Genomic DNA, 27,555 nt, shown 5'->3' with positions numbered 1-27,555 from the left:
ACATTTCCCAGGTTGGGGAACGGTACTTCATTTGATTTCACGATGGAGTACGATTTTGAAGAACAACAAGAATTGGAATCTTCTAAAAGTTATTTTAACCTGAATGCTATCCTTTTAGACCCATTCACCAAATTTCTGAAATTCTCAGCTAGAGGAAGAAAAAGAGAAGGGAATCAGCAGCTGTCAAATGCCTGCAGGTCCCAGAGTTCATATCCATTTCACATTCTTTACAACACTCCAAATGGAGTCCTCTTAACCCTATACTTTAGGGAAAAGGACTAAAACTCAAGGAGTTTTAGTATCGCCCAAGGACATACTACTAGAAAAACGATAGGGCTGGAGATTATTACGCCTTCTGTTGGACACAAACCTTCCAGAATTCCAGAGTTTACAGGGGAAACTGGTTTTGAGGCCTGACTCAGGGGCAGGGTGAGGGGAGCCATATTTTTAATCTATATTCCCAATTAGAGACAGAGTCTATGGCTAAATGAATTGTGAAACAGCCCCAATCAACCCCAAGATGGTAGAAGCAAACAGATTAACTAAAAACTTTTTTTTTGCATTTATAGATACTATCTATGTCCTGAAAAAGTGATCAGTACAAATGATCTCTCCCACTCCCTAATATTCAACAGTATATTTGCACACTCTCATAAGCTTATTAAGAGAAGGGTCCATACCTTAACTACATTGAACCCCAGATTCCTTTTGTAGTGTATGACACATGTGTTTCTTAAGAAATATGTGTTGGGTGAACAAATAACTGTGACTAACATTGAACTCATCTCCGCAGCTTGACTTCTGGTATCCAGATGCCACCCACCACGTAGCTGCTAATATGACGATAGATTTCCGAGTTAGTGAAAAGGAATCCCAGTTCATCCAGTCTACCTTGGATCAAAATAAAATGCACTATGAGTAAGTCCTACGAAATATTCAAACGTGTTAGACACTCAAAGTTTGGAGTATCTTGAAACTGAGAGGGAACTACTATTCTTTAATTGGGCCAAAAAAATGAAAGCTCTATGAGATAAACATTTACAGTTACTTTCGAATAGGCTATTGAGGCAGGCTTACAGAGGTTATGAGATCAAACTGAGCCACTCAACTTCCATCTTTTTTTGTTCTGATCTGCAAGAAGGGCAATCACCCATGTCTGCCCTCTCCCAAAATCAGCTCCTAGGAAGGACATTGTGCACTTGTGCAGGCATGGATAGTTTAGCCACACTCATCACCTCTGACAGATAATCAACACAGAGCTCAAGAACTGCTGGTGACTTCTAGCATCAAATTCTTGAGAATTTGAATTCTCCCGCTGTATAAAAGGAGACCCAAATAACTGTGCTCATCTTGAGTCAGAGATGTGGGAATATAAGATATATAATAAATAATTCTTTATGAAAGAAATTCTTCCTCAGAGAAAGCAAAAGCAATGCAACAGAGTAAGACTTAAATCCAACAGGAGAGAATTCTCAAATGGCCAAAGATGGAGAAATGAGTCATTGTGGTCCCATAGAGAAATAAGGGAAAATTAGAACTCACTGAGCACCAACCATGGGCCATGCACAGTCTGGGCCCTGGGGCAGTGATCAAGGGAGCCCAGTGATGAATATCACAAATCCACACATAACATAGAAAACAAAATGTGTTTGATGTACTGAGGGGTCCTGTTTTAACTCTACCAGCCCTTGTCATTCCAGCAATACCCTTTACTGAGCCCCTCACCATTCAAAACACTGCTAAGCACTAGTTCTTTCTTTCTGACTTGCTATTTCTTGCCTCTGCTACCCAACACAGAGCTACAACTAAAAAAGCCTTTGTATTCTGTCTGAAACATATCATGTCATATTGCAGAGCAGGATTTACTGCTGCTTATCACAACTTGATTGTGTTCTTATTGCTACAATATCCTTAATAAATATAAACTCTATTGAAATTAAGGAAAGACAAATATAAGAGAAGTAAAAAAATCCTTATTCGTGGCTTAATGGCTTAAAGAGTAGCAGGCTATTACTTGTGATTGTTGTTAATGATTGTTTTTGCTGTCATTTCAAGAGGGTTGTGAAGCAAATGTAGAAATTAATAATTGAGAAGCACATACTCAAAATTAATTTCTATCAAGATTTAACCCTTTCTAATTAATATATCAATATGTGCTTTTCTATGTTCTTACAAATTTACTATTAAAATTAGAAAGACACTTTATAAATGGACCTCCAAGGTCTCAGAAACTAGAGTGCATTAGAGACTCTCTACTTACACTAAGGTTCAGATGGTCTTGATTCTTTCATCTAAAAGAACTCACTCTTCCCCCTATATAGCCTCTGGTGCCTGTGTCTCTTGATTCACTTCACAGCCAGTCTTCTTAAACGTGTGCCTCAAGTATCACACTCTTTATTTTACTTCATTAGTATAGACCTGACCCAAATTCCTGTGATCAACTAATCCTTACAAAGTATCCAGCCCAAGCTAAAATAAATTTTAGCTGGTCAATTTTGTTTAATTTGATCTGAACAGCAACAGAAAAATAAAGTATTAGGTTTTCCTTAATATCCTGGTAATGTAGACAAAAAGCTAGTTGCTTGACATGAGTGTGGACAATGGAATAAATCACTGTGACAGAAGATATCCAGGCAGGTGGCACCTCTCTCTCCTCTTTGGACCTCTAGTCTCTCTTAGGCTGAAACAATTCTGACTCAAGCAGAGGTGTAAATCCAGATCCTCACAAATATAGTGTGTTTTTCACTTTGTCTTATACCAAAATACTTCCTTGTTACCTACATCAAGAACCAAAGTGTTAAAATACAAATAAAAATTAGTTTTATCTAATTAGGACATGATTTCTAGAAATTGGTCCAAATTAGCCACGTTGTGGGAAAGCCACATAATTAGATAGTTACCTTCCTCAGAAATATAAATATGTAAAGTGATCTGTGCAGACAAGGACTATTTAAATCTTGTCTCCAAGTACTAATTATATAGATAATTTTATTTGCATATTAATTATATGTGTTACTTGGTGTCAGTCAGTAGTAAAAGAGTGTTCTAAGAACAGAAACATCTGGTGGACCCAGGCACCAGTCTGAACAAAACCACCTTAAGAGGCTGGTTTGACACAATGATTTACTTAGACACCCTTCATTAGACAGTGCATATAAACCACCATTTAGTTTAAAGTATCTGTGTGTGATTTTTTTTTAATTTTTAGAAAATTAAATTACTAAGACAGATTTGATTTTAAAGTAGCATGTTTGCTCCATTTTTATTTACTCTTTTACAAAATCATAAAAAACCAAGTCTGAAAAACAAATAATACCTACATACCAACAAACCTGAACAGACTGGTGAATAAATGTCTATAAAGAAAAGCACACCCAAGGGACGCCTGGGTGGCTCAGTTGGTTAGGTGACGGCCTTCACTCTGGTCATGATCCTGGGGTCCTGACATTGAGCCCCCATTGGCTCCCCCTGCTCTCTGGGGAGCCTGCTTCTCCCTATCCCTCTGCCTGCCACTCCCCCTGCTTGTGCTCATTCGCTCTCCTTGTCAAATAAATAAATAAAATCTTGAAAGAAAGAAAAAGAGAAAGAAAGAAGAAAGAAAGAACGAAAGAAAGAAAGAAAGAAAGAAAGAAAGAAAGAAAGAAAGAAAGAAAGAAAGAAAGAAAGAAAGTAAAGCACACCTACTGGACTGAGTCTATAGGAGCAGACACCATATTTAGATTCAGTAGTTAAAAACCCTAGTGTTTTTACTAAATTTTTTACATTTTAGATATTTGTATTTCAGATATATTTTAGATTATCTTTTCTTTGATCAAAAGTTAAAATTAGAAAATAAAGAATTACTAATGAAAGGTAATTTAGAAAACAACTACTAATATATATGGTATAACACTAATAAAGCAAAACAAATGATAAAATTAAGTGAAATCTTAGTAAGATGCACATAAGATTATATGGGAAGTACAAAAGAAATCTATATCAAACTGACCCATCTATACCAAACCAACTCCTTGACAGTTCATATTAATGTCTAATTACCTAATAATGATCAGACACAAATTCATATTCCAAGTGTATACACAGTCCTATCAGATAAGTATTCCAATCAAATAAATCATTCTAATGTCTTGTCCCATTCATTTTTCCTTTTGCTCTACATTTTTACATATTACTTGCCCAAGAGTAAAAGAGGTATGTTGATACCTGCTACAAACTGCAAAGAGATAGATGTTGGTCATGGTGGAAAGCAGACAAGTGTAGTAAATAAGAATGTGGATTCTCAGTGAGGCTGTCTGGGTCCAGTCCCATTTAAACTACACGTTAGGTATTTAAACATTGACAATTTACTTAACTTCTCTTCACCTCATTTTCTTCATCTCTAAAGTGGTGTTTAATAGAGGTTTCATGAAGATTGACTGGGACCATAAAATCGCCCTTTGCCTGGTTCCTTTACTTCTACTAATGCACATGAGGGAAAGCACTTACATGGGTGTTTACATGAGTGTGCACACACATATGCACACATACACACTCTACAACAGAGGATAACTAGGGGCTATCACTAGATGCTCCCTTTCCCTCCTAGTGAATAAATTAGTGCCTTAAAGTTTATTATCCAACACAGAGGTGTGCCTCAAATGTTGGGAAATCCATGTCAGTAAATGCCAAGTTGGATACACAGTAACCCAATTAGGGAATTACTGGAGACAAATGGGATCTTGTGGAAACTTGAAATCATGCTTTTTGAGTAGCCCCTATCCTACTGGAATGTGGGCATAGAGGAGGGGAGGCAATCCAGACCTCTAGTTTATAAGACACCATAACAATGACTCTGCATCCCTGGAATATGCTTCCCCATCTCTCTCTCTCTCTCTCTTTCTCTCTCTCTCTCTCTCTCTCTCTCTCTCTCACACACACACACACACACACCCCAGAGCCTATGGAAGTCACATACATTGGCTTCCCCATCTCTCTCTCTCTCTCTCTCTCTCTCTCTCTCTCTCTCTCTCACACACACACACACACACACACCAGAGCCTATGGCAGTCACATACATTGGCCTCCATTCTCCATTTATTTGTTACTCTTTAAAAGCAAGAGATGGAGGGAGCCCTGAAATTATCAGAAAAGGATTCATCTTCTCTGAACTTCTTACCTACTTCCTGACCTTGGGACACAGCCTTCTAGGTGAGCTTTGCACAATACTCAGTAGACTAAGAAGACTACAGGTCTGAGGGCAATACCCAGGGATTTCACTCCTTGTCACTGGAAGCACTGTTGTATAATGGCTCACAGCTGGAAAACTGAAGTGAGACACCTCTAGGTTCAAATCCCAACTTCTGCATTTTTACAGTTGTGTCAACTTTGGCAACCTCTACCTAACCTTTGGGGGTGATAATGGTACCCAATTAATAGTGATGATGTGAGGATTAAGTGATAAAATGTAAATACCATGCTGAGCTGAATGCCTGGTACATAAGAAAGGTTCAATAAACATTAGCCATTTATATCATTAAATCTTCAATGATAATTATTTATCCGTTCATCTACATTTAGGAATTTCTTTAACAAATTAAGCAAATCTTGGAGCGCTAAAATAATATTTGGAAGAAAGTAATTTGGTTTCATCTGCTTACGCCTGGCTGCTGGTTAGTGGAAGGGCTCATGAAAATAACATCTGGCCCTAGTTCTTAATATCCAGCCTTAGGCTTAATTTCTAGTCCCTATCAGTAACAATCTGGCACCATTCTGATGTCCTCATGCAGCTGCTTTATGGAAAGGTCGTATTTTAGCTCACGCAATTTTCTTTTGCTGCTGTTATCACAAGAGCTAAACTGATATGTGTAAGTCTAAAAATATTCTTAGATACAAGCTTCCTGTGACTAATTAATACTGCCTTATGTTATGAATCAACCTCCGGGACCATAAATTTCTTTTTTGCTTGGTTCTTCTATAAATGCAGGTAGAGCAAAAGCTTCATACCCTCTTTAGAACTTAAAACAATTAATTAAAGCAATTCATTATGTCTATAGTGACCACCCAAAATATAATTTCTAATTCCCTCAGGCTTCATGAGCTTTAGTGCAACATGCCACACCTGATTCCAAATCTGGTGTCATAATTTTTCTTCTGAGAAATCACAGATTCATCATAAATCAAAAAGCCAAGCATACAGTGAATTAAGATATAATGTGCATAATAATGTGTTTGTCAGTAATGTTAATGGAAATCAATATTCATGAGTAGTGCTTGGTGTCATGTGCTAAATAAACTCTAATTAGAAGTATACCTCATTTATCTTCTGTCTCCAAACTCAGATCAGTCAGTCAATCAGCAAGAAAAAACCGACAAGTAGAGTGGGTGCTACAGTGTCACAGTTCATTATCGTAAGAAATTGAAGATATCAGAATCAAACAACTACATACCTCCAAAGCCTGGGTTAAAGACATGTTAAGTCTGTGAAGTGGTTGTCAATTTTGTGACTCAACTTCACTGTCATACTGAGCTTCACTGGGTACCTATGGCTTGCCCATCACTTCCCACATTTCAATTCATTTCATCCTCACCAAAATCCTGGCTGACATGTTTGGTTCCTCTGTAAAAGTGAGTAAACTGAGGCTCAGAGAGACGGTTAACCCATCCAAGGTCACATAAAGTATTAAGACAAGACAAAATGGGGTTGGAATCCAAGAATGGCCACAGAGTCTCTTCCCACCAGATCACTACTTCCTTTTATGATTGGGTTCATGGAAGTGAAAGAGTGCATGATACTGTCCTAAATGATTATAATGCATGATAAAAAATAGACAGCATCCTCCTACATAGGACTTACTGCTAACAGAAGGAAAATACATATGCATTTCATCAGTGATAGTAATGCCTTTTTTTATAAGAAGTCAGTTGGAACTATGATAATCCAAATAAGGAAACTATTCAAATACAACATCAAACAATTCTTGATTTTAAATATTTCACTGAAATATTTCTATTATAAGCCATCGATCTCTATCCTGAAAAATAAAGTATAGTGAATACTATAGTTTAATTTGGTTGAGGAATTACCATTACCAACACGAATTTCCGCACTATGCTATAAAAGAATGATATCCTTAAGGGCTATTCACATTATTAAAATATGCTGGGTCCCATGACCCCTGTGTTTGCTAAATCCTTCTGTCAATGTAGTTTATTTTCCCTTTTTTTGCTTTTAACTACCTCCTACTGATAGCATGCTTGCTTTTTACAAGTCATTTTACCTATGTCCAATGTATTCCTTATGATGAATGAAGCTTTTTGTGAGGGTGTTTGTTAATCTCCGATGGCCGCAACATTATATTTAACATATTAAGGAATCTAATAATAAAATTCAATGCAACTAGACACCAATGGACAATAATAATTTGATCATAACAATAGATACCACCATATTAATCTCAAATGACAATCAACATTATATGTAGTGGTGAAAGACAGGTTTTCTTATTAAAAGCAGAAAAAAAATAGAATACCCTCTTTCACCACTATTATTTTCCATTGTTCAGAGAGTTTAACCAATGCAATAAAGCAAGGGGAAAAAAATAACTATTGGAAAAAAAGTAGAAAGTATAATTTTTTACAGAAGAAATAACTACACCAAAACCCTAAAAAAAACCCTAAAGTCATAACTAAAAATTTCTTAGAAGTGAAAAGATCATTTTTTAACTAATAAGATGGCTAATGGATAAGTGTAACCAAAGCAATAAGTTTTTTTAATATATGAATAACCAGTTCAAATGTTCAGTGAGAATAAAAGCCACTCACAAGACTAATAAAAATATATGAATAAACAAAATATACAAAATTTTACTGAAGAATCAAAAAGCTTTATCATGGTCCATAATTAATAAGGTTCTTCTCAAATTTATTCCTAATTTAGTACAATTCTAATGAAAAGCCTATATTTTTCTAATAATTCTCATAATTTCTAAAAATGATTCTGACCAAATATTTATTAAGAACAGGTAAAATTACTCAAAAATTTGGAAGCAAGAATAAGGAGATAGTACATTAAATATTAAAACTATAATTAAATATGGTCTGCTTCTTACACAAGAGTAGGAAAACAGATCAGTGGAGCACAATAGAAAATTCCCAAACAGACAAAATATACAAAAATATTTGAGTACATATAAGATGACAGTGGCATTTCCGAAACATAAATCTTAAAGTCAAGCAAGGTTGCATTCAAACTCCCAACCCCAACACACACTAATTATGGGTATTTAAGCTTTCTAAGCAACAATGTAAAATGGTGATAATATTAACAAGATAAAAATAAAATAAGGTATGTAAAGCAGGACCTGGCCCATATGAAACAAATGGATGTTCAAGTGAAAATGTCAGGTAGGCGGCTGGATGAACAAGCCATGGGAGAAGTAAGGAAAGAGCCAGGGGCGTGGGAGGTTCAGGGGAGAGTCCAGAACTGGGAATACAAATGTGGGCAATCATTAGAGCCATGGAATTCAATGAGATGAGATGTGGTAACTCAGGAATAGAGATGAAAATAGAGAAGAGGGTCGAGGCATAAGAGCTCTGGGTCCCCAATTAGCCTCCTAACAATTCTTCCCGCCTCTTATTTCACCCTCTCCAAATCAGCCTAACCATTTTCTAGCTCTGTAACTATGGACAAGTTATTTAAACACTTTGTGTCTCGGTTTTCTCACCTGTAAAATGAGGATAATAATTTCATGTGAAGATTAAATGAGTTAATGTACGTAAGGTGGTTTAGATCAATGACTGGGACATGGTGAGTACTAAGTAAGTGCTTACTATTACTGTTATTCAAGTTTCTCCCAGCCTTCAAAGTATGAAGTGATACGGAATGGTCAGTAAATTTGTGCATAAGAATATCCACTATTGCCTGTGTTGTGTGTATGTGAATGTGTGTGTGTTTGAAGAAAGTTAGAGAATGACTATAGATCAATGCTGACCAACAGTAGTATAATGCAAGCCCCATGCGAAATTTTAAAGATTCTAGTAGCCACATTAAAAAAGTTAAAAAGCAACAGGCAAATTAATTTTAGCAATACAGTTTATTTAACCCGATATTATGGCTTCAAAATATTATTTCAACATGTAGTTAATATAAAACTCATTAGTGAGATGTTCTACATAATTTTTATACGAAGTCTTCATAATGTAGTGTCTACTTGACATAACGGAACCTCTTTTTTGGACAACCCCTATTTTAAATGCTCTATAGCCATGTGTGGCTGGACTACCATACTGAACAGCACAGCTCTAGATAAATGGGAAGATCTGAAGCCAGACACATGACATTTCTAAAAGAGATGGTTAGAGAATAACAAAGATACAGGGCAAACTTGATCTAAGATAGAGAAGAAGAGAAAATTTCTGTAAATGAAAGATAACTGTGGGGTTTTCTTCTCCAGTAAGTGTGTATTTTATCATTCCGCTGTCAAATAGAATCTTGATTCATGATCTACAAGAAGAGATTGAGAAACAGTTTGACGTTAAAGAAGATATCCCAGGCAGGCACAGCTATGCAAAATACAACAACTGGGACAAGGTACAGTATGAAGTGCCTGTACTTCAAAAAACAAACTATAACCCTTAACATTTGTTCTCATTTAGTTTCTTTTATTCTAATTCCTCAAAATTGGTTTTGTTCTTAAGATTGTTGGTTGGACTGAAAAAATGGTGCATAAGCATCCCGAAATGGTCTCTCGTATTAAAATTGGAACCACTGTTGAAGATAATCCACTATATGTTCTCAAGGTAAAAATAATTCAAGAACTACTGATTGTTATTATTTTGGAAAAATATGAACTTAAAAGTTACTTTGTGACACAACTAGTGAATTTTGAGACAATAAAAACCTTATAATTTTTTTGAAGAACCTATAAGCTCCAAATGTCCATTCAAAAATAGAAGTGACAGGTGGTTTTAGGTGGAACCAAGAAAGTCCCTGAATTAACCATTTGTGGGACACAATGGACAAACTCAGACAAATATCTTATCCCATATCTTTATTAGAAGAGTTTATGAAATCCCTGGTGTATAAAACAGTTTTCCACCCATTAAAATTCAGGGAAGCTGGTGACTAAATGTCATGAAGAAAAGAGAAGTTTAAGTATCACAGAATCATAGGATCCTGGAACAGTACATGAAGCATTTCAACCCTATGTTGATGGGGAATTCCCTTCTATAATGGATCTGACAATTACCGTTCAGCTGCTGCTGGATTTTTCTACATCCAAATACATTGTTCCCTAAAGCATGCCCTCAATAACTGGGAAGTCCTTCCTTACCCTGAATTCCCAGCCATTCATTCTCTCCAACTACCCAAAACAAATCTAAATTCTCTTCAAAATGACAGCCCTTCAAATATCCAGCCACTGTTCCTCCTCCCCACTGCAAACACAACTACAAAATCTTTTCCACCTGAAGCTAAACATCCCATTTATGAAGCCAGAAAAACAGAAGGAAATGGCAGAAACAGAAACAACATATAATCTATTTCTCAGACCAAAGGATGTTAACAATAAAATAAGAAAAACAATATATTGTGATTTTTTTAAAAAACCCTAAAAGCAACTCTGACACTAGGAAAATTTTTTAAAAAAACAGACTATGTAATAGATTATGAATTATGTATAGACATTTAAGGATATGTACCATGGTCGTCCCTGAGAACAATATGTGCATATGCAGTTATTCAACAGAAGACAGGGAAAGAATTGCTTTGAGCATAGGAATGAGTTATGGACAACAAAGGAACAATGTGTGAGCTCATGCAAAATAATATCTCAAGTTTATTTTTAAATAGATTGGGAAAAGGGATGAAAGAAGAAAGGCTATTTTTATGGATTGTGGCATTCATGCACGAGAATGGATCTCCCCAGCATTCTGCCAGTGGTTTGTCTATCAGGTAAGTGAATCGGAACACTCATACAATTCTCCTGTGATTGTCAAATCTCCAGCACTTAACTGAGTGGCAACACCCCTTTCCAAATGAGTGCAGTTCCACTGAACTAGAAGGGCCCACATTTGGTGCTGTCAGGAAATAAATGCTCTGGATTTTACTCATCATTGGGGTTTTTATAAAATTGACACCTTCCTTCAAACTTCTTGAATTCCAGCTGACAGTTTATAAAACTAAAAGAACTTTTTGGGGCTATGATATGGTTTCTCCTATAGTGAAGTATGGACAATCTGAAACTATCTTTTGGGGCTAGGATATGGTTTCTCCTATAGTGAAGTATGAACAACCTGAAACTATCTTCATATTACAACCTATAATCTTGGCCTTTCTTCAGTGAGCTCAAAGCACAGACCTTGAGTTCCTGTTTAGATCTTTAATTGGCCAATCATGCATTTGGATTTTCATACTTCATTTTTTTTCCAAGGGAAAAATAACTCATTTTTTTTAAAGGTAAATCCAGCTTATGAGTTGTTCCTCTCATTCTAACCTATTCTGACTCCTACCATCTTTTAACTTTCTCTTTTCTGCCAGCTTTTACATACAACACGCTGATGTAATATGCATGACAATGCCTTTCTGGGCATGGATGCTTTAACTAGGAATGAATCTGCCAGTAGAACTGATTTATCCCTGCAATTCTTTTAGCTCTTCCAGCTGAGGGCCAAGAGCTCCCCTTACTCAACCTATAAAGGAATACATGTGACAGGGCTACAAGAAATCCCTTGGCTCTGGAACAGATATACCTGGAAGAGATTTTCCGAGAATGAGATTTTAGGGAGCCATAGGAAGTATAGATAATTACAGAAAATTCAATCTGATTGGAGAAAAGGAGTTGATTGGTCAATCTAATGCTTGAGTTTTTTAATAATAGAGCATTTTTCTTTAATCTTATTTATAATTAATTTATGAATCCTCTCCAATATTTACATATTCCTATCTATATTTACCTAAAGGATGTGAGGGAAAGAACCCATTTAAAGCAAGGTATACGGCTAGTTTTTCACTTGGCCTCCATTCTTCCTATAAAACATATCTTGCATGCTATATGTGGAATGCTACAGTCTTGACAATTAAATGATCCTTTAAAGAATGGTCCATTCAATTAATTTCACTAGTCTGAATAAGTGACTTTTATATGGGTCACTTATTTTTATGCTATTTAGGGGAAATATGTTTGATATCATGTGACCTTGGGCAAATGACCAAAGGAGTAGTAATTACTATTACAGCCACAGCTTGCCACATGGTGATGAACTTTACATCAATAGCCTAATTTTTTCCTACTCCTACAGGCAGCCAAAACTTATGGAAAAAATAAAATTATGACCAAACTCCTGGACCGAATGAATTTTTATGTTCTTCCTGTATTCAATGTTGATGGATATATTTGGTCATGGACACAGGTAAGAGACCATAGTCTCTTGTTTGCATTTGGACAATATAATATTTACTGACTTCAATGCACATTGATTGTTAAACATTAAGTTTAAGGTTTGAGTAACCAATTAATTCTAATTCAGAAAAATGTAATTTTAAGAATCTCAATTTCAAACTAAGGCAAGCATGATTTCCTGGTTGCATAGGTGTCCTTGAAATAATATGAAATTTCTGCTGAAGCTAGTAATGAAAAAATGAAATAGAGCAATAATTATAAAAGAAATGTATGTTATATGGTATGGCAAAAGCACCTCCTACCTAAAAATAAAAGTCAATTAAAGACATTCTGAACACTGATGTCAAAGCAAAATGCACTATATTCCAGTCTATCTGTAATAGAATTTGATGTGGAATAAATATATTCCAGTCTATCTGTAATAGAATTTGATGTGGAATAAATAAAAAATAAATAAATCAAAAAATAAATAAAGAGTGACAGTTACCTATCTGTCCTTAACTGGATGCATTATTGACCCCTTGTTGCTAAATAAGATTAATACTGAACTTTCAGACAGATACTATCACATTCAGTTCTTTTCTGAAAATTATGCTCCAACAGTCACAATTTGGTCTGTTTTATATCTGAAATCTATAAATGATGAAGGATGTAATGAAGTTGTAATTTAAATTATAGGTAATTTCAGAACATTATTGATCATTTTCTAGTACCGAGAACTAATCAACAGTTTTTAAAGCTTACTAAATTATTTTATCAAGGCCTTAGAATATTAATGTAAAAAACAATGTTTCTGAAAATATTACAAGTTATAGGAAAACAATATATTTTTCTTTATAAAAAGGAGCCTCAGGTTAACTAGGTAGATTTCAAATAAAGCCATAGACACCTGCAGAGAGGGTCTGAAATGATCAAATTGAAAAATGCAAACTGATCTGGTGTAAACACTTCCATCATTCAATCCTGCAGAACCGCATGTGGAGAAAAAATCGTTCCAAAAACCAAAACTCCAAATGCATCGGCACTGACCTCAACAGGAATTTTAACGTCTCGTGGAACTGTGAGTAGTACACTTGATCTCAAGGAAAATAGCTATAAAAGTGCTCAGATTAAACCACTGACTTATTTCAGTAAAAATATGTATCTCCTGAGTGTTAATTTTCTAATCTAAAAAATAAAAGATAATCATCCCTACTTTAGAAATATTATGAATGTTTTGTTACATGGGAGGAAGTGGGGGGGTTGTTTATCAAACCATCTCTTACTTAATATATCTAGCTTGCTAAAACTCAGGCAAAATCCAGATGCACAAAAATTTGGATTATCTGAAGAGAGGTCTCAGGTCCCTCCTCTTCCTGTCTGATAAAAGCTGAGAAATACCAGTGGTTAAAACCAGCATACAGATAGTTCTTCAGATTAGTGAAAAGAAATAGCTGGGGCAAAGAAAGTGAAAAGGTTTAACGGAAATGCAATGATAAGCAGAGGCCTGCTACATCGGATGACACTGTAGTTGCTCCACAAATTTGACTTCATCATTACATACATTCAAGGAGAAATTACCACTATCCCAATTCATAAATTTTTTCTTTATTTAACTTGGTTGAAAATACCACCTCAGCTTTTAATTTTATTCTACCATAGTAATTATGATAATATCAGCTAACCCTAAGTGAGAGCTGCCTGATGAAATGGGTTGAAGAAACTCAAACTCAAAAAAGGTAATTCACACCAGTCCCCAACAAGTTGGAGTGGAGCTGAACTAGAACTGGGGTCTATCTGGCTCCAGGCCCTGAGCTGCTTCTGGTGTATTATTCCTGTAATCCTGGGAAACAGAGGCAAAATAAACAAAGCTAAGAATATTCTAGTGGGCTTGGGTCTGTCACATTCTGAGTTGTGTGTGCAAAGTTGGTCTGCAATGACTTTGACACCAGAGACATTGAGGCAGTCCTATAAACCTGGGAGATGAAAATGTTTAAAACATTTTGTGAGTCCATGTCAGAAGAGGCAGGAGCTTTTCTGATGGGGAGCAGACTATGATCTCACCCAACCATGTCCACTGCAGCTTTTCCAAACACCAAGAATCCATGTGCGGATATCTATCAGGGCCCAGAACCAGAGTCCGAGAAAGAGACCAAAGCTGTCACTGACTTCATTAGAAGCCACCTGAAATCAATCAAGGCCTATATCACCTTCCACTCCTATTCCCAGATGCTATTGTTTCCCTATGGATATACATCAAAACTGCCACGGAACCATGAGAACTTGGTATGTAGAAAAAAACCTACAGTTATGCACTGACTGGCCATTGACTTTCACGAACAACTGTTCTTTATGAACAGCTGCATGATGTTGAAAGAATTTCACATTTTAATACCAAAGGAAAGAACTAATAAAGTTTACCTTAAAGTTTATCTTAGAGTTAAAAGTCATAATTCCTAGATTAATTTTTCATGTGACAAAAAGAGATAAAATCTTTCAATGTGATTCTAAGATAAAGCCAGTAGGGAACAATATCTAGGCCATCCAGACTAGAATTCCATTACTACACAGATTGTTATATAAACATTTACCATACACATACCTGTAAAACCACATGCAGCAAAAGTCTAATAGAACAGCAAAGATATCTATTTCTGTCCCTAAAACACCATATTTAAGAAGATCCACTGTACTTTTATCCTCCTAATCAATTTGGAAATAATATTAATTCTGTTACTATCCAAAGAAAGAACATGACGAATGTTTATGAAGCTTCCTCACTGAGAACACACTGTCTTTCAAGAACTAAGATCCACTATGCATCCTTTTCGTTTGTATGAAACCTAATTTGATCATGTTGGATTAAAACAAACAAACAAAACCTCTGCACATGGGTTCCAGTGCATCACAAGAACCCGCAGTGTGATTATCCATTAAAAAGGGATATTTTTAATTGTTATAAAAGAAAAGAAATAAAGCAGATAAAGTTCAGTGTCCCAGATCCCATGCGGGACTGATAAATACAACACATTCAGTAAAAGCTATGGTTCCAATGCTGCCTCTTATTTTTAAAAATAATTTTTTAAAAAGAAGTCACAATTGTCATTTTGATTTCCATCCATTGTATTCAGCATGACAGCATTTAATTTCAGTTGCAGCAGAGATTTGAACCAGTCATTAAAACCATCTGTATATATACAACAAAGAAAATATACAAGGAATATGTGGCCCATAGTCATATATTTAGCCAATATAGTTAAGACTCTGAACCCATGAGTTTGATTAGTTCAAGAAAAGCTACAGCAATGCAATTTCAGTCTGCCCTTAGGAAAATGGTATTATGGATTAAAAATACAAATACACACAACAAACCATTTTGAGTAAAGAGTTCTTACACAGCAACTAAATTAATTAAGAAAAAACTTATCTTTTTGTTATATACATTACACATACAAACTAAAAATCTTCATTGAGGGTACAAATATGTTAGTGACTATATTCCATTAAAATTCATTCCAATAATCATTCTCATAGCATGAAACACTAATGTGTATTAAAGGTCATGAAATGCATTCACCCTGGAAGAGAAACTCTAATTTAACAACTATTTTAAATAAGAGTCAACCACATTTCTTCCCTCAGCATGCTAAAATCCAACGTGGAGAAAATTCTTTGGCAATGTGGTGCCCATAAAACAAAGGAAGCAGGAACATGGGAGAAACTGATTTTGGAAGAGACAAGTATCTGCAGCCAAAAAGTATATGAAAGGAAGTAGAAAGAATATGTTTTTTAGAAGGAAGGACAAAAGGAAGAAAGCAGGGAAGTGGGTGGTATAGGGAGAACAATGAGAGAGGAAGAAAGAAGAGAGAGAAAAGAAAGAATAGAATCCAAAATGAGATATGGCATCACTATTTATAACTGATTTCACATTTAGAATTCTTCACAATGACAATATAACTTACCAAAAATAAATTTCTCATTTAACCATTGATTTTATTTTGATCTTCAATTGCCAAATGACCAGTAAAATTTCCTTTTTTTGATTCCCAACAAATTAATAACATTTACACAGTTTCCTATCATTCCAACTCTAATTTCCCTTTTTTTCCAGGCCAAAGTTGCAAAGATCGGCACCGATGTTCTAGCAACTCGATATGAAACCCACTACATCTATGGCCCAATAGCATCAACAATCTGTAAGTTTTTCCTAGTATTTACTGTGTTATTTTCCCTAATTCTTTTTATAAATATTAAAAAATTTCAGGATTTGTAAATTAGGATTAGGACACGTAGAATTGCTAACTTAAACTTCAGTTTTAATGGATGATTCTGAATTACATGTGAATCTAGGGGATACATTTGCCGTTTCGGGGGATAAGATTTTTCTAGAAACAAATTATACAAGGTTACAAGGCCAGTAGAAATTGTTAAATCAAGATGAAGTTTTGGTTTAATTCATCCACCTTCCTGTTCCCCACCCACATTTATCCTCACGGGAACTAACAAGAATTAGTTGGAGCAAACTCAACAGTTTTTGTTGGTGGTGGTGGTGTTGAATTGGACAGTTTTCCCTAGCTCCTGGTAGGAAAATGGGCAGGCCAAAAGTTTCAGCCACTTAGATCATGTAAAACCAGTTTCATGTCCTTCTCACCAGCCCCTTTCTATTGTGTTAAACTAAAATGTGTATGGCAGATTAAGAAAGAGGATGTAAGGGTTCTAGTTCTGTTGCTTTTGTTTTAGTGTCTAAATACCACTTCTTACTCTTCACTATTTTTAGACTTTCTTTGTCTTTGTGCATTTTTTTTAATTACTGACAGATTTCTGACAAGTAAGGCACTATGCTTGGCCCTTGATTTCACAATCTCAATTAATCGTCACAACATCCTATGAGGTAGGCTGTACTTGTAACTGGCTAACCTGGGACTTAGTTCAACAAAACCAAAACCCATGATCTTGACACTGTACATAATGCTTTCCCATTTGGTTTCTGTAGCTAAAATAACCAGGTTTTTCTATTTTTAAGCAATGAAAAGAAATTCAATTTGATTTTTCACCAAAGACCATTAATTCAGACCTTGGGAAGTGAAATCATTTTTTCCCTTATAGCAAGATCCCACTGATGTTGGTTTAGAAATACTTCACTAAAAATTGCCTTTTCTCCAAATCATTTCCCAGCTTCAATTCTTAGAATTGAAGAATGGAAAATTCCCAATGAACTGCTTACAAAACTTTAACTTCTAACAAAAGCATGGATTACACCTCAGATCTCTTCTCAGACCACAAAATATATAGCCCAGTGCAGGGCATGGAACAACAGCAGAATTAATTCCCATAAACTTGCTCAATTAAAATAGCACCCTGATTGATCCAAAAACAGTGAATATGGATTGAAAACACAAGACTAGACTTGACTTAGCCTGCATCACTCTCTAGAGCCATGACATCCAATATTTTTAAACATTTGTTCAAAGATTTTATTTATTTATTTGAGATAGAGAGTGAGAGAGAGAACACGAGTGGGGGGAGGGACAGGGGGAGAAGCAGACTCCCTGCTGAGCAGGGAGCCTGACGTGGGGCTCAATCCCAGGACTCTAGGATCATGACCTGAGCCAAAGGCAGACACTTAATTGACTGAGCCACCCAGGTGCCCCTAACCTTTAAACTTTTCATGAACAACCCACCACCACCAAACACATATACTTATTTCCATTAGGCTTTTTAAATTTGTGGATTGAAAAAAAGAAATATGTATGTGTGAATCCACGGATTCCTTGCAATAATTCTACCTGGCCACACCTTATAAACTACTTCCTCAACCCAAGCTAAAAGTATAAACTTGGAACTAAAGTCTATACCCTCAATAATTGCTAATCACTATGGAATTCAAAAATGCCAAAATCATCACATACAACTTCCAGAGCCAACTTATTGGAAGCTCCTTTGATGGAATTAGAAAAATGACCAAAAAACCAGACAAGTCCCGTTCCCAGAGAACATTCATCAGCAATCACCTATCAACCAGTCTTTGTTAAAAGGCTGAAGAGAAAGTATAGTGACACAATCAATCGCGTGTATCCAAACAGATCACTTGCTGCAACATAGCCATGCTAGAGATTCATTACACACACAAGTGGATGAAAATGAGCTTTCTAAAAAGATGATATACTCAACTATGTAAGTGGACCAAAAGTGAGCAAAGAATGAGAGGACAGACTAGAACAGCAGTTTAAAATGGCAGCCTACTTAGTGGATATTGAGAAATTGCAGGACCAGACAAGCTAGATATTTTTGGCAGCAAAGAACAAAGGGTTCCAAACAGGAACACACTTTGCAAATAGCAACTAGAACATCAAAGGATTATTGTTCTGATAATTTCCACACATATATATGCAATGTGTATTTACATATATATGCAAATTATGAGCACACTAAAGCTATGCCTGGCACTGTATCACAGTCAATTTAATGAGCAAGAATTTATGGAATGCCTCCATCATAGCCCAGAACTTTGGAGTTTTGAGAGGTAGGTTAGAAGAATTAAGACATAATAACTGCTCTCAAGAAGTTACATTCTAACTGGGAGAAAGAGATAGCCAAAAATACCATGGCTGGAAGCCATCATGTATCACTTTCAAAATGGGAGGATAGGGTGAAGAGGAATTACTCTTCTGTACAACTCTGTAGTAGTATCTTAAATTTTTTTAATTATATTAAAAGATTTTTTTTAAAGAAATGCAGATTTAGAAAGAATTGCCTCTTCCAGACAGGGCTGCAGCAGCTTGATAGATGTTTAAAATTTTTAGGAGTGACTGCTTTAATAAAACATCTGATTGAATTAATCAAACATTCATGAGAAGCAGGGGGTAACAAAGTGTTGCTGACTTGGTAAGAACAGAAAGTAAGGGCACCCCACAATTAAAGTTTAGTCATTCCAACACCCTGGTTGTCACTTAACAAGTCCCAGGATGCAGGGAAAGCATCTATAGCATTTGCTAGTGGTTTTCTCCCTTTGATTTGATGGAGACCAAAGAAAGGGCTGAGGGAACATTTTTAAACCCAAATTATGGAGAGAGCTCTGGCCTCCAGAAAAAACAAGTTTGCAATTTGAACCTAAGAAGCAAATATAGCAAATAAATAAAAATCATAAAATTTGAAACCAGGAGGAAATCTAGGAGATGATCTAATTCATGGTTCTCAAGCCTGACTTCCCATCAGAATCATCTGAGCTTTTAAAATATGGGGATGAGTAGGCCCCACCCACAGAAATTCTGATTTCATTAGTTTGTGGTGGGGGTCGGTCACTTGCATTTTTTTAAAGTACCCAAAGTGATTCAAAGATGAAACTAGGTTTGAGAACCGCTGGTCTAAGCTCAATCCCTCATTTATAGACTACAAAAATAAGATACAGAAAGATTTTATCAATTTGGAGAAAAATAGGAACAAAGATCAGCGTTCCAGACCAGAGTCAAATGGTATGCCAACTACTATGTCACAAAGCAGCAATATTTAGATGGCACAGAAACTGATGTAAAAGATTGTGAAATGTTTACATTTGTATATTGATGACCTATCCAATCCTTATCATCTTAGAAATAACTGAATATAGTATCTAGTTAGTAAGAACAGTTCACTGAATTGATAGGAACAGATAGCTCGCATCATTAATATCATGCCTGAGTCACATCATAAATTAAAAAGTTACTTTCTTTTTTTTATTATGTTATGTTAATCACCATACATTACGTCATTAGTTTTTGATGCAGTGTTCCATGATTCATTGTTTGCGTATAACACCCAGTGCTCCACGCGGAACGTGCCCTCCTTAATACCCATCACCAGGCTAACCCATCCCCCCACCCCCTCCCCTCTAGAACCCTCAGTATGTTCCTCAGAGTCCATCGTCTCTCATGGTTCATCTCCCCCTCCAAATTCCCCCTCTGAAACAAATAATACATTATATGTTAAAAAAAAAAAAAGATAGCAGGAAGGGAAAAATGAAGGGGAGGAAAAGTTACTTTCAAAGTGCCTTTCTTTTTGCCTTCCCCACACACCAAATTGCTAGATCTGCTCCTGTATCTCAACCCGGTACTCTTTTCCACACTCTGTACCACTTCTGCATTTTGAAAAACAAAATCAAGACCTCACATTTGTAGCTCACAACACCCAATCTCTATCTACTAAAACATTCAAGCTGAGATTATATTAAGGCACAACAAAAATGCAGAGAAAATATTTCAATTTATGCCCACACACCTTAGCTTAGCTCTTGCTTCAAATAAAACATTCACTTAGTATTGACATAAAAGTGCCGATCGTTATGTTTAATGCATGTCAATAATGCTTTTTTCGAAAAACACATGTTAAGCCACCAACATTATGTTATGTAGATTCCTGTGGGCTGAAACTGGATTCCCAGTTTGGTTCAGTTTTATTTTGACTTGTTTTGATTGTATTACAGTAAGTTCCTTGCACCTAATGTGCCTTGAAAGGCGTAGAATTTTTTTTAATGACAATATTTTAAGAAAATATTGTCAACAACAAAAAATTATCTTGTAGAACTCAAGACTTTTTACTGGGAGGACTATATATTGACATACAGTAGGTAGTATAGTACAATGGTTAATAGCACAAACTCTAAAGACATGCAGCTTGGGTTTGATTCCTGACTCAACCATGTACTAGCTACTGTCTTTGAGCAAACTGTTCAATCCCTCTGGGCCTAAATTTCCTCTTCTGTGAAACAGCAGTTAGTGCTTAAATCCTAAGGTCGTGATAGGAATTTATGAAATGAGTTAACATACATGAAGCACTTAAAAGGGTGCCTGGTATTTAGCAAGTGGTTATATTTTATAAATATATACACATATTTTAGTAGGTTTAGATGTAGATAAATAGAAGGCTAAGTATCATGTTCAAAATATTAAGATCTATAAACATGTATTCTTACAAGTAAAAAGCTTTCAGTGTTGCATTTATTTTATGCCTTATATAGTTTTTGTTTGCAAAGTTAAGGTTTTGAAGATACAAAAAGTGGTATCAAAAAAGAAAATGTAGGGGCACCTGGGTGGCTCAGATGGTTAAGCATCTGCCTTCAGCTCAGGTCATGATCCTGGGCTCCTGGGATTGAGTCCCGCATTGGGCTCCTTGCTCAGCGGGAAGCCTGCTTCTCCCTCTCCCCCTCCCCCTGCTTGTGTCCCCTCTCTCGCTGTCTCTCTGTCAAATAAATAAATAAAATCTTAAAAAAAAAAAAGAAAATGTATTACACTCAATAACATCACACAATTATGAAGAACCACAAATTTTATATATTCTCAATAGCCACTATTAATCTTAATGAGAAATTTCACATAAAGCAAATTTGTCAAAGTGAAATAGCCACACTCTTTAACTCTTTTAAATCACAATAGTTTACTTAACTGCAAATGGGGAGCTAGTACAGCTAGAAATTGGCCAAGTTTATTAAAATGCCTAGTACACTCTAAATCATCATATAAGACATAATTCCTACTTACCCTACCTCTATTGCTACCAAACTCTTACTTTATGTGCCTTTTTCTAATGAACTTAAACCCAACTCTAACTAAAAATGACAGCTTTCTTGATCACTAAAGCCAAAACACTTACCTCAACTCACAGGCTCCACAAACTCCCTACAACACTGGACCCTGTTGATGTCCCTTCTTCTTGACATTCCTTGGCCTTCCTTAACAATGAACTCTTGGATTGCCTCCTCCTCCTTCTTTTCTACTCTGTCTCTGCTGACTGCCTCTAAAAGTAGACATTTTCAAAAAACAAGGGTACACTACACACATACCACACAGAGTTCTCTCTTCAGTTCCCTCCTTCTCTTTCTGCTTCTTCCTCATCAGGGAAGCACTCTCTATCATGCAGGCTAGAGTCCTCATTCACCACCTAGGGGCACCAGGTGGCCAAGATAAGGGGATCACTTTTCACCCACGTAGTAGTTACCTGCAGCAACAATGGGAAACCAGCCGCACTAGGGGAACCAACCAGACCAAAATAACCATGCAAAGATTTTGAAAACCATATTGTCACTGGAACCATAAGTCACAAAAGAAGATCAGGGCCTGCATGCTAAATCTAAACAGGATGAATGACTGCTAAAGTAGATTTCAGTTAAGATTTAAAATTTAACATAATGGACAAAATGTCCAGGATAAAAGGAAAAATCACTAGTCACAGCAAAAATGAGGAAAATCACAGCATGAATGAGAAAAGACAATCAAAAGATGCCAACACCGAGACGATTTACATGTTGGAATTAACTGATAAGAATTTTGAAGTCACCATCATAAAAAATGCTTCAACAAGAAATTAGATAGCCTTGAAACAAATGAAAACACATAAAATTTCACCAAAAAAAATGCAAGATATAAAAGGAACAGAATGGAAATCACAGAAATAGAAAATACAATAACTTGAATTCTTAAAAACTCACTGGAAGGGCTCAGTAGCAGAATGAATATGATGGAGAGAAGAATCAATTAACTTAAAGACAGAATAAGAATTCAGTCAATCTGAAGAGAGAAAACAAATTAAAAAAAAAGATAAGCAAAGCTCCAGGGACCTGAGGTGTAGTGACAAAAGATCCAACATTCATATCATCAAAGTCCCAGAAGAGGAGAAGGAGAGTGAGAATGGAAAAAACTATATGAAAAAATAAAGACTGAAATTTATAAAATTTCCTAAAAACATAAACCAACATACCAAAGAGCTAAGTGAATGCCGAACAGGATAAACTCAAAGAAATTCACATCGAGCACCTCATAATTAAAATTCTGAAAACTAAAGACAAAGAAAAAACTCTTGAAAGCAACCGGAGAGAAACAATCTAGAGGGGAAAAACAATTCAAAGGACAGATTTCTCATTGAAACCATGGAAAACCAAAAGAAAATGAGAATATTTTTCAAGTGCTAAAAGAAAAGAACTATCAACCCTAAATTCTGTATTCAGCAAAAAATCCTTCAGAAGTGAAGAAGAAATGAAGACCTTCTCAGACAATGGAAAACTTTAAGAGAATTCATCACCCAAAGATCTACCCTTTAAAAATGGCTAAAGGAGGCTCTCCAAATAAGAAAGAAATATAACAGGAGAAGCCTTAAAACTGTAGAAAGGAAGCAAGAACAATGGATTAGGTAATGAATGAATGAATGAGTGAGTGAATGAACAACTATCTCTTCAAGATGGTGGAGTCACAAAATATAACTCCATTTGATGTGATCCTCAGTGCATGTACAGAAGTACTCAAGACAATTATATTTAAAAAGTAGGAAGATAAAAAGAACCTAAATGCAAGTAAGATTTCTATATGTCACTTGACATGGTAAAACACTGATATCAGCAGGTGACGGTAAATTATATATTTATATTGTAATATCTGGAGCAACCACTAAGAAAACTACACAAAGTGATAGACTCAAAAATGTTATTATAAATACATCAAAACTGGGGCACCTGGGTGGCTCAGTCGGTTCAGCATCTGCCTTTGGCTCAAGTCATGATCCCAGGGTCCTGGGATCGAGCCCCATGTCCAGCTCCCTGCTCAATGGGGAGCCTGCTTCTCCCTCTCCCTCTGCAGCTCCCCCTGCTTGTGCTCTCTCTCTGTCAAATAAATAAATAAAATCTTTTAAAAAAATAAAATAAAATAAAAATAAATCAATACATCAAAATGGAATCCTTAAAATGTTCATTTAACTAGAAAAAGTAAATAAAAGAGAAATAGAAGAATGAAAAACAGATGGAACAAATAAAAATCAAACAATAAGATGGCAGATTTAAGTCATATCAATAATTTACCTAAAGATATTAAATAAAGACAGATTGGCAGAGTGGATTTAAAAAAATACAATTGAATAATACACTGCCTGCAATAAACTCATTTAAAATATAAGACAGGTTGAAATGGAAAGGCCTGAAAGAGATATATACCATGCAAATGTTAATCAAAGGAGAAGTGGTCATATTAAATATCAGATAAAGTAAATTTCAGACCAAAGAAATTTGCTAGAAACAAAGAGGGACATTAATAAAGATAAAAGGATCAATCCACCAAGAAAATATAATGATCCTGAATGTGCGCAAGCCAATTTCACCTATAATATTTCTGCCAATACCTTCAAAATACATTTTCACAAGCTCCTTCCTAAATGTGGCTGATGCTAAACATCCTTTTGTCTTCCTTCCTTTATCCTTTCTCTTCACCATCACTATCCTCTCTGAGTTCCTATTTCTGTTAATAACGTGTGGATTGTTTTCAGCCACCCAGACTGAAATCTCAATCATTTTTATCAGATTTTGTGACTCTTCCATTCCAATGTTTCTGACATAAAGCCCTCAGTGCTATTCCTCGGGTGGTGACCCTACACAAGTTCAGGCTTTCATTTCACAATACCTCCTCACTGGTCTCTACTCGTTCCAGTCCAGGTTAACTGTCCTAAGTGCAACACTAAAATAACTATTATTGCCTCCCAAACAAAATACCTGTCCTGATTTATCAGGTTTTCTGAGCTTTGCCCACAAACTCTCACTGCTCCATTTGTTCCAGTCCAGCTGGATCTCACTGGTCCCTAAAAAGGCCTCCATGCTTTTCCATCTTTGTAGCTCACTGACCAGAATGCCCTTCCTCCATGTCCATCTGGAAAAATACCTTTCAAGGCTCTACATCATGAAGGTGGTATTTAGTGGGCACTGAGCATGAAATGTCATCATCCTCACCAGACATACATAATGTTTTTTTAAATCTTCATAAAAGATTGTACCTTTCTTATGGTACTTACATATTCTGCCCTGTCTCTATTGATTTGTGTCTTTGAATTCTCTCCCCTAAACAGTAAGTTCCCAAAGACACCAATATCATCTTTATCTTTGTACCCTGCACAGCCACCCTCCACAGTGCCAAGTGAAGTGCACTGTGCATATTAAAGCTTTAATAAATATTTGTAGACTATACTTTCAGGGTTCATTTCTATAGTTTGTTGAATAGTTTAAAAGCCAACACTCTTTCTACCAAAATATTTCTTCCCTCTTTCTTCATCACAGCTTTGAGTTTTCATCATTCAAACCTAAAACATTAATCTTAGTTAAACTCATTACCTGTCCTAGGAACATAAAAGATTCTATATACAAGAAAGTAGGTTTCTTATTATGCAAAGCAAAACATACATAAATGCATTTATAGTATATATATATATGTACTTGTATAAACCTTATATGTACATAATTTATAGATGTCTGTTTAGATTTTCAAATAACATTCTTAGTAAAATCTCATAAAAATTGACATTGAAAAGTTGGATTAAGGGTCTAAATACATCCTTAAAATAACTTATTTAAGCTTTCATGGTCTTTTAACTATAAAAATCGTTTATCCAAGCAACGTGAATAGAAAGAGACCTGAACTATTAGAAAGAACGTACTTTTACCTAGCTTGTATGCATGATTTTTTTGTTGAGTTTTCAGTGACCAGAGGCCCCTCCTCAGTTGGTTTCCACAGCTCCTTGCACTTGCCCAAACCACCTCCATCTGCAACACTGTGTGCCCAGGAAACAAAATCAATTTAGAGTACTGACCCAAGCAAAATGTGATTTTGGAAATGCAGCACATATTTAAAATATGTGGTGGATCCCAAAACCATGATTATGTTGTACTCTACACTCTATACTATGTAGACCACTACTGCCATTAATTACTGCAATTAATTGTACACATAATTATTTTTTACTGCTAATTTTACACCAGTGAATTTCCATTTCAAGAAAAACATTAGCATTTGTTTCTAATTAAATATTTATTGCTTGTGTTTTACAGACCCAACATCAGGTTCTTCTTTAGACTGGGCTTACAACCTGGGCATCAAACACACATTTGCCTTTGAACTCCGAGATAAAGGCAAATTTGGTTTTCTCCTTCCAGAATCTCTGATAAAGCCAACCTGTAAAGAGACCTTCCTAGCTGTTAAGTTTATTGCGAAGTATATCCTCAAGCATACTTCCTAAAGAAGTGGCCTCAGTTTGGAATAAGCCAATTTATCCTTCTTTGTGCCTTTTACCAGAAAGTCAATCTTCAATTATCCCAAGATATAACTTCCACATTACCTGAAGAGGTCCCTCTCTTGCTCACTTAAGTCCTATGTTAATTCTTTTTGCTTTTATTTACTCTTAATAGCACCTTAACAAATAGCTCTAAGTGAAAGCTTTCAACTATCTTTCTTTGCTCCAAATAAAGTTCGAACCCAGAAAAAGTATATTTTGAGTATTCTGAAACGTGATACACAGTGGGTCACAGAAAAGAAATGAGAACCTTCTCCAGAATCAGATTTTCCATGTGGCTTCAGCATTTCATGTAATAATATAATAAAATAAATTGTATTCCAAAATGCATCTTCCGTTTTTTTATAAACTATACTCTCTACATTTCTCTATTAGCATTAATAATCAAGGATTATTGTGTCTCATGCAGTTGGTTAATAAGAAATAATATCTTCAATTCAAAAACATATTTGCCTGCATATATATTTCTTTTTAATAGAAGTAGACATTGTTTATATCTTCACAATAGCAAAAGGATGTCCTAGCAGGAAATAAAGTGGTTCATACAGAGATGAATCTCAGTGCTTCAAACAATCAATCCAGTTCTCATCAACATAACGTACATTAAATTTGAAATAGTTTAATTTAACCTGCCATAACCCAAGGAAACTACCTGCCAAAACATCTCTTGGTAGTTACCGACACAGCCAAGACAGTCTGGTCAGATGTGAGCCCTGCCCTTATAATAGATGGGGGGAAAAGTCTGGAAATGTAGTACAAGTGTAAGAGAGAAAGTCATGTTGACCAAGGACAATCGGAGTAACAAACTTTTATACTGCTTATAATTCTATTGCTTAAGATAGAGTTACAAAATATCTCCCCTCACCCTGCCCCCAGCATCATGATTTTTCAATGCCTCATCATGTGACTACAGCAATGCCTACATTCTAGAAATCCAGAACACAGATGCCTGACCAGAATTTGAGGGACAAGTAAAGAGTTCCTTGACTTCCTATAAACTGACTTCTCATAACACTGGACAAAATTTTTGAAGATCCTCAAAGATCCTGAGAAACCAGGAAAACCAATAATCTGGGACATTCCTCATTAATCCTTTAGGGGTCCATAAAAGAAAGAATGCCATCAAATC

General features: G+C 35.7%; 1 protein-coding gene across 1 annotated transcript in view; it reads left to right on the top strand.

Moving 5' to 3' along the window:
* CPA3 (carboxypeptidase A3) overlaps nucleotides 1-26,752 on the top strand; it is a 28,628-nt gene extending 1,876 nt beyond the window's left edge. Inside the window, exons 3-11 of the mRNA XM_025880902.2 lie at nucleotides 794-918; nucleotides 9,466-9,568; nucleotides 9,676-9,777; nucleotides 10,829-10,930; nucleotides 12,277-12,387; nucleotides 13,347-13,437; nucleotides 14,440-14,642; nucleotides 16,468-16,552; nucleotides 26,185-26,752. Coding sequence (XP_025736687.1) covers nucleotides 794-918; nucleotides 9,466-9,568; nucleotides 9,676-9,777; nucleotides 10,829-10,930; nucleotides 12,277-12,387; nucleotides 13,347-13,437; nucleotides 14,440-14,642; nucleotides 16,468-16,552; nucleotides 26,185-26,372 — 1,110 coding nt within the window. The 3' untranslated portion in view covers nucleotides 26,373-26,752. The remainder of the gene's footprint in view (nucleotides 1-793; nucleotides 919-9,465; nucleotides 9,569-9,675; nucleotides 9,778-10,828; nucleotides 10,931-12,276; nucleotides 12,388-13,346; nucleotides 13,438-14,439; nucleotides 14,643-16,467; nucleotides 16,553-26,184) is intronic.
* The last annotated feature ends 803 nt before the right edge of the window (nucleotides 26,753-27,555 follow it).

Source organism: Callorhinus ursinus, unplaced genomic scaffold (genome assembly GCF_003265705.2).
Source record: "Callorhinus ursinus isolate GAN/ISIS: 27379988/994484 unplaced genomic scaffold, GSC_fseal_2.0 scaffold1, whole genome shotgun sequence".
NCBI lineage: Eukaryota > Metazoa > Chordata > Mammalia > Carnivora > Otariidae > Callorhinus > Callorhinus ursinus.
The sequence above is the reverse complement of the archived record's forward strand: the minus strand, read 5'-3'. Positions and strand labels throughout refer to the sequence as shown.